The sequence below is a fragment of the Hydra viridissima genome, unplaced genomic scaffold (assembly GCF_058129835.1).
Source record: "Hydra viridissima isolate aposymbiotic clone 2 unplaced genomic scaffold, HvirCarnegie_v1 scaffold_1, whole genome shotgun sequence".
NCBI lineage: Eukaryota > Metazoa > Cnidaria > Hydrozoa > Anthoathecata > Hydridae > Hydra > Hydra viridissima.
The window spans coordinates 35047620-35056492 of NW_028324300.1; the positions used below are offsets into that span (position 1 = coordinate 35047620).

Consider the following 8873-nt stretch of genomic DNA (forward strand, 5'->3'; position numbering starts at 1 on the left):
AGTTTTGGAAATTGACTTCTGAAGCTAGCGGAAAATCCATCAACCTCAAGAAAAGAAATGCTATTATTCTAGCGAAATGCAAAAGTCGAAACAAGCGTAAAATTTGTAAAACAAAAAAAGATTATGTGTTGTAGCTAATATATTTTTTTGATATTGATATCGATTTGGTTAAGCATTAAAATTTTAATATATTTAGCAGTTTACTTAAAATAAAATGTGTACTTAATTTAAAGAAGCATAATAAAATGTTGTCTTTTTGGGTGTTTTTTTTTTATTGACGCTTGATTCTTGGCTTCTGAAATACAGGCTAACATACAATGAATTTCAAACACTGCAAGCAAAATCATTTTATTCCTTTAGACCGCTTGGGGTTGCTTGTTATGCTTGTAAATACATGTTTGAAAACAAAGACGTTTTTTCTCCGATTGGAATGTAAGTAAACATTAGGGGGATCCAAAAAAGAAAAATTTTTATGTTTTTGCTAAATATTTTACTTATAACAGATTCAAGATTAAGAATTTAAAAGTATAACATTATTCCAAGTAACAATTTCAAAATTATATAAGATATGAAAAAAAAAAAAAAAAAAGGATTATTTACATCTAAATAAATAAAATACCAAAAGAAAAAAAGAAAAAAGATAATATTTTATCTCCAAAATAATCAGTAATAGTTAAATTATTTTATGTAAAGTATAATTTTACATCATACTCCTTAACTGTTAATCGAGTTTAAATGTTAAAAAATCAAATTTTAATGTAATAAAGTTCTCCCGTATATCAAAAACATGAATTATGATACATCGGACTTAGTTGGGGAGCTTTTTGCGATAAAATCAACTTAATAACGTCTTCTCCTGTAATCCATAAGCTTAACCATGATGTCTCATTTCGAGCTTTCTCAATTTTTAAATAAACTTGCTTTTTTTGTTTTTTTTCCTTATTTCAAGTTGTTTATTTAAATGTTCTCAAACATGCTCCATTGGATTAAGACTCTATTGGGTTTTATAATCGACACTCAAAGACTCAGACATTCACTGATTGAAACAATCTATGAACAAAGTTTTCAGCATTTTTTGAGTCAGCTACTAAATAGATTTAATAGCTAATTTTTTTGGTTCTTTTTTTGAAAGCTTTTTGAGAAAGCTTCTATTATCACTTGTTTGTAACAAGTGCTGATCCTGTACATTTTTTGACTGATACGAAGGGTTGAATGAAATATTTTAAAATCTGTTCCTTCATTTCAAACAGTTCACATGAAGACTTTAGAGCTTAAACTTGGTGGTAAAAGCATTGAAGATGCTCCACGCGGCAGAAGCATAAAAAAATTGCAACAACATCAGAAATCATTCAACATAATTTGGTATTAGACGAGATCGACGAGTAAATAATGCATAAAACAGCCGTTTAAAATATCCGCAAAAAAAAATTGTATAAACTTTTTTAACGTTTATTAACTTTTTCAACATTCAATAATTTTATTACTGTTTATTACTTTTTTTGTAGTGCTCATTTGCTAATAATAACGATTCTTATCGTGAAATTATATATCGATGATGATCACTCAATAAGTTGTTCTTTAAATTTAAACGTAAATTTATTAAACAAGTCAATTTTCAAATGGATAATTTGGCTAGTTAGTAGGCTAGTTAGTATGTCAAATGTGAATAAAAAGCCAAATAGACTTGTCAACAAAATCTACTGCGATGAGTTTCATTTATGAGAATGCCTAAAGTTTTCTGTAAACGTATGTTTTAAAATTTCAAACGGTCACAACCTATTGAATGCATTTGTTTGTTAAAGTGACAATTTCTTAAATGTATCAGTTCAATTATTAAAGAAAAAAAAAATCTTGCATTAGAATATATGAAGATTATGACGCTATGATTTTTTATGACGCCATGACACAATATGACGCCACTGAATTTAGTTTAAACATGGAAAGTTTTAAATAAGCAAATCTTTATATGAATAATTGGATAAACTTTTACCACAAACGATCACAATTCATTCATGGCTATAAAATTCAAAATATGTACCCCAACATCAAAGTAGCATTTTAAGTATATTTCGGCATTCCTGTGACATCACGTGGTTTTAGCATCTTAACAAACAAAACTGATAATCAAATATTTAAAATCCGCAGCGGCACATGAAAGAATAAGTTTAGGCATAATATCTATTTAGAATGAAACTGCGAATTCTCTAAATTATGATGCAATTATTCGAAAATTTGCATTAGTAATGACCAGAAAAATTTTGAGTAAAATTCACAACGATAATACGCCTCGTTAATTTTAGGTTAGAAATGATTTTGAATACAAATTTTTCAGAGTTGGGATTACAGAGTCGGACACTAACTCTGAATTTGTTCTTTTTTCTCTCTGATACACAAATTCTTAACTTAAAAAAGGCCAGTGAGGCCAGTGAACATTTAGCGAGCATAGAAAGTTTATTCTTGCGGAAATTTTAAAAAACAATTTCGACGTAGATTGTTTAAGAATACATATAAAAAAACTTAACGCCACTCGAAAGCAAGGTAAAATAATGAGGTCAATTATATTTCCACAGAATTTGTTCACTTAGATTTTTTTGAACTTTATGAATACTTGAAGAACAAGCCACTTAAGCTCCAAGGTGAAGCAGAGAGTGAACCCAGCACTCTCTTCTAATTCTTTAATTCATCAAATCATTCCTTAACACTTTTTCGTCGGTTTGTCTATTTAGAATTACTAAAAACCATACTTAAACTGGTGTTACCCTTCATCATGTATTACCCATCGTCTGGTATTACCCTTCATCATGTATTACCCATCGTCTGGTGTTACCCTTCCATAAGCAAAAATAGTGAGCAATTTGTTCGAGGTAGCCTAATATAAGAAAATTTGTTAAAGACAAATTTGATCAGTAAACTATACAAAAGATACAGTTGTAAAACACTCAGACCATGGTCAGCTTTATTTACTATTTAAATCTTCTTTTTTTGAAATTCTTTTGTAAAATATAATCGGATAACATTTCCTTTTTAAGTAGTTTAGATTCTTGTCTTTTTAAGTAGATTCTTGTCTTTAACTTGTGTTTTGGTCATCAAACTGGTTGTTTTTATAAGATTCATTAGTTATTGGGAAAAAAGATGTCAAAAAAATGTCTAGTTATCTAAATATATTGTTTTTTGTGTAAATGCAATTGGCAGTAATTAAATAGAAATGCAAGTTTTCTAATTAGCACGTAATCATCAATAGAAATCCATGACCTGTAATTATAACGGATTAGATTATAAAATAGAAGAACAAAGTAATTATATTTAAAAATATTAATCTAAGCATGGAAATAAAAACTTTCAATGCATATCTTTATCTTCAGAGGCATTTTTAATACACCATTATGTAACTCAAAAGTAGATTAAATGGATAAAAAACACGAAGCGTTTTCGTTTACATTTGAATTCATGTGTTTAAATAATAGCTTTAATTTGAAAATGACCGAAAAAAATTTTGCTTAAATCTGAAATTAAATTGATGTTCGATCAAATGAAAAATATGCTGGTTTTTATTTTTAACCAACCCGCTTAATTTTTCTGTGAGTTGAGGCAACACCAAAAGCTTTTGAGAATAAGCTTCTGATTATCGCGTAAGAGCGCACAACAAAAGCCTTTCTGTTATGTAATAAAGTCAACAAAATTATATCTAGTTTTAGCTTGAAAATTAATTAACAACGAGTAAGTGACTTTAATTTACATACATAAATACATACATACATACATACATACATACATACATACATACCTACATACATACATACATACATACATACATACATACATACATACATACATACATACATACATACATACATACATACATACATACATACATACATACATACATACATACATACATACATACATACATACATACATACATACATACATACATACATACATACATACATACATACATACATACATACATACATACATACATACATACATACATACATACATACATACATACATACATACATACATACATACATACATACATACATACATACATACATACATACATACATACATACATACATACATACATACATACATACATACATACATACATACATACATACATACATACATACATACATACATACATACATACATACATACATACATACATACATACATACATACATACATACATACATACATACATACATACATACATACATACATACATACATACATACATACATACATACATACATACATACATACATACATACATACATACATACATACATACATACATACATACATACATACATACATACATACATACATACATACATACATACATACATACATACATACATACATACGTATAAATGATTAATTGTTTTTAGGATGTCAAAAGCAAATAATCATTTCAGTCCTACTATTTGCGAATCTTCACAAAAGTATGGGGTTGTCGACTGTATTAAACAAACCTATTTCCATATACCAAAAACATTAAAGAAATCTTTGATAGATAGCAATCAATTGCTTGCTTCAAGACCATCGCTAATTTCGGAAACAAACGATAGATTTTACAGCAACATTCCAACGAACTTAAGATCGACATCCAATTCAAGCCCTTCTATGATAAGCACTGAAAATGCTGTTAGTCCGCTAAATGGAAATTTAAATGCCACAAAGAACAACACCGAATATCATTATAAACCATTACCAATGATTCGGAAATCAAAACGACAATTTGTTGATGAAAAAAAGAAAGACGAAACATATTGGGAACGCAGACAAAGAAATAACGAAGCCGCAAAGCGTTCGCGAGAGCAAAGGAGAGAAAAGGAGATAGAGATCAATCGAAAATGCGAGGTTCTACAAGTTGAAAACGCAAGTCTTAAATTTACTGTGCAAAACCTACAAGAAAACAATCACAAACTGGAGGAAACCATTTCAATGTATAAAGAAATTTTGCGTCGCCAAAACATATCATAAAACGTGAGGTGCTGTCCAATAGTTGTTTATTTATGCATTTTTAAGAATCTAAATTTTATCTTTACTAGCAAAATATTTTAATGAGAAGTGGCTAAATTTTTTTTTTAATTGGTGAGGTTCAAATGTAAATAGTAAAACTTCCTTTATTAGTTTAAGCTTTTTCTTTTTATAAAAGAGAACCTTTAAAACAAACAAAAATGACCTTCAGAAAAAACACATTAAATAGCATTCAAAACATAACTATTGAATGACGAGTAAGAGAAACTCGCTTGTTTCTATGACAAATAACTAAAAAGATAATTTAATTTAGAAGTTCTGTGAAACCGTTGCTCATTTAAGTATTTCATAATAATAACTTTTTTAAAGGAAATATAAAAGCATTTTTAGTAGATAAAAACATTTTCAAATGTTTTTACAGAGAAAAACAGTGTAAATAGTTTTGCCCATTTTTAAATTGGGTAAATGCTTTGTATTTTTTGTAATAAAGACTGCTTAAGATTGTTTTATTGATTATTTTGACTTCAGTTTTCTGTTATAAGTTATAGATTTAGCTTGATTTACAAAAATAATTATTATTACGAATAATAATTCAAAAATTACTTAATACTTGATTCAAAATTTTTTATACACCGGGCTTATGTGTCTAGTGTTTCTGAAAAATAGCTTGTTGTGGATAGAGATCGAAGTTTAAAAAATTACATCCTCATTGAAAGAATGAGTCGATGAATAAAATTAGTCTGCTCGATTACTCTCGATTGCTCAAATGAACTTAATTGCCATTTTATTAACTTCAGTTTAAATCTGATTGTGTAACTCAGCATACTTTAATCCGAAATCACTATTACTTAATCTCAATAATAGGGTTGATAAATTATTTCTGAAAGTTGTTGTTACACAACAAATTTCCGAGATAATTTGTTTTATAGGTTCACTAATAGGATTGATAAATTATCTCTAAAAGTTGTTGTTACACAATGCTTTCTTAAAGCAATTTAATAGGGAATTTCAAGTGATGACATTCTCGGCGACCGTAACTTTATAAAAGGAAAAAGTAGTGTTTTAAGATCTCTAATTTAACGATTATAAAAAATTAAATTATTGTAATTATAGTTTGAAAACTCTGAGTTAAAAGCAATGACAGATATTTGCTAAGAAACAAAATGGTAAAATAAAATTCCTCGTTTTGTTCAATTAATTGCATAATCTACATTTAATGATTGCGTAATTTGTTAATCATTTTACTTAGTAGATTAAATGAAGATTGAACCACTTGTAAGAGGAGCCTATAAAAGTGAATCTTCACTAGACAATAAAAAGATAAATATTCAACAATATTCGATGCACAGTAAATGCGGTTGTTGCGCGAATTATTTATACGCTATCAAAAAATTTTCTCACCTTTACAATATGTATTTTAGTAAAAGATGAAACACTATACAAGCATCAGTCTCTTTTTTGGTATAAAGCTTTAATGGTCTACAGAATCCTATGGAGGAAGGAACTAGATTTTGAGATACAATAGCAGCTTAATTTTCCTCGTTATGCAATTGTAAAGGAACACGTGAAATTATAAATGTTGATGAATTACTAAATTCTGCTAGGTCTAATTGTTTGTAGCTTATGCTGAGCCGAACTCCCATCTAAACTCCCTTTAAATACAAAACCAAGCCTTATAATCTACATAGATGTGAAGCAGTTATAAAAAGTTGCTGCATACCTAACAACATTACTTTCACAAATTTAAATAGGTTTTGCACTTTGTAGATGTTCGTTAACATTAAATATTTTCTCTACTGAAAAAGACCTTTTTTAAATATATAATACTAAAATATATTTTAATAATAATAACACTAGTATTTAAAAGTTAATAGATTAATCGGTTATTTTTTATTCAATGAATCAACCATCTACAACTTGTAACTTTTAAAAGCATTTTCTTATAACATGAAAATAAAGCCCCATCAACACTATATAAATACCTATTTAACACAATAAATACCTATCTAACACAAACCTATCTAGACTCAATTGACATACAAGAGTCTAGCACGTACTGAAGATGGAATTTAACATGTCTTCTTGTAATTTACATAACTGTTGAGCAGTTAAATGATCAAGATCATGTAAGCTAATTTTTTATTCTTACAACACCTAGAAGGGAGTAGTGTTTTTCCTTTGCTGATGATATTTTGTCTACAGACTCACAACTTTTTTTATTTATTTAGTGTTCTTATCATCTTTAGAGTCAACAAGCTTAAATTTCAATTCTTTCTGATTTTTTGACTTTCCCAAGACGCTACCTTGTCTCAAATTGTACGGATTTTTTTTTTTTTTTTCATTATTTCATTTTATTTTAATTCACTTCAAATCTATTGGAAAATACAAATAGTGTAAATAAATTTTCAAGATGTGTAGATCAACTTCTTTGGCTAACATACTTTTAATTTTATTTCCTATCAAAACGCTTATTTTAGCGCCGTCCAATCAAATATATCAGCTATTTCCAAGTGATTATCAGGTCAAAACAAATCTTTTTTTATTAGTTTCCTTTCCAGATATTTAGTTTGTCAATTAAAAAGGTGAAAAGCAAGATACAGAAGATGAAGAAATGTGAACGTGTGATTTTGTCTATTTATTTTAGTCGGCTTACTATTTCGCCTAACAGTCACATACGAAGGATGAAAAGACGTGAAAAATTGTGAAGTTCCAAGACCGTTAAATCTTTTTCGTCGAATGAAAGTTCGTTTGCACGTTTTTTAGTTGTGGGAAATTTGTTTAAAGCTATCGAATTGTTGGGCTATTTCTTTAACACAGTTTAACACTTGTCTAATAGACGCAAATGAAATAATAGCAAAGTATTTCAAATCTGGCTTAATAATATATATTCATTCGAACCAATCGGCTTTTATTGCTGAAGTATTACGCTTTATAGCTCAATCAAAACATTTGGTTTTGACCAATTTCTTGATTGAGATTAACCAAAGTATTTCTCATTGAAATCCATAGTAATAAATGTATTATATCATGTTCATACGAACAGTTTGTGTATTTCGAAGTAACAGTTTTTCGAGAAATAACAACTTTAAGACAACAGGGGGCAACAGAAGGCAGCAGTCATTTCTTTTGAAAATGTAATGTTATCGCCACCGCCAAATATATAGAGAGTAGTTATATATGGAGGCATAAATATGTTCTTTTCCTAAAAAAAATTTTGAAAAAACCATAAATAATTGAAAAACAACCGAAGCCCAACTTTAAAATTTGATTATCTTGAAACCGCAAAAGTGTAACTTTGCCAAGTATGTTATTATTTTTGAGAGTCAGTTCTTAAAATAAAAACAGTAAAAAACAATAAAAAAACTATCCACTAATACCACATTGGGTTTGTGTCCATTTCTTTTACCATAAGCAAATTCATGATTGAACCGTTTTTTTTCAGCTCATATTATTGAAAAAAAACGTTTCTTTTTCATGCTAATATTTTTGATTTTTAAAAAATCAGTCCAAAAAAATAATTACCGGTCTAAAAAAAAATTTGAAATAAATCAAATTAAAAATAATTTTTATATTTCGACAAAAAGTTATAAGATTTCAGAAAAAAAAATTTGAAATACCCCCCTCGTGCTTTATTCTTTTTAGTTTCAACCCTTTAAGAAAAAGCGCAGAATTGCAATTCTATCAAATCTGTTAAACTTATTTTTTAAGAAAGCATTCATATTATTAAAAAAATTTTTTTACACCAAAAAAATTTGCTTTTTTGACTGGATAAAAAGTTCTGTTTAAATAAACTTTAGAAAATTAAATTTATTTTAAAAGAATGATATATAAGATTTTGTACGTTATTATTCGTTATTAGCAATAAAAATTAAAGGCCGATG

The 8873-nt window shown here is 27.9% G+C and overlaps 1 protein-coding gene across 1 annotated transcript; it reads left to right on the plus strand.

The window, feature by feature from the left end:
- Positions 1-4354: 4354 nt before the first annotated feature.
- Positions 4355-5465, plus strand: LOC145192685 (uncharacterized). Its single transcript, XM_090100570.1, has one exon. It carries the CDS (start codon positions 4402-4404, stop codon positions 4993-4995), a length of 594 nt encoding a protein of 197 aa, XP_089956696.1. The 5' UTR covers positions 4355-4401; the 3' UTR covers positions 4996-5465.
- Positions 5466-8873: the final 3408 nt, after the last annotated feature.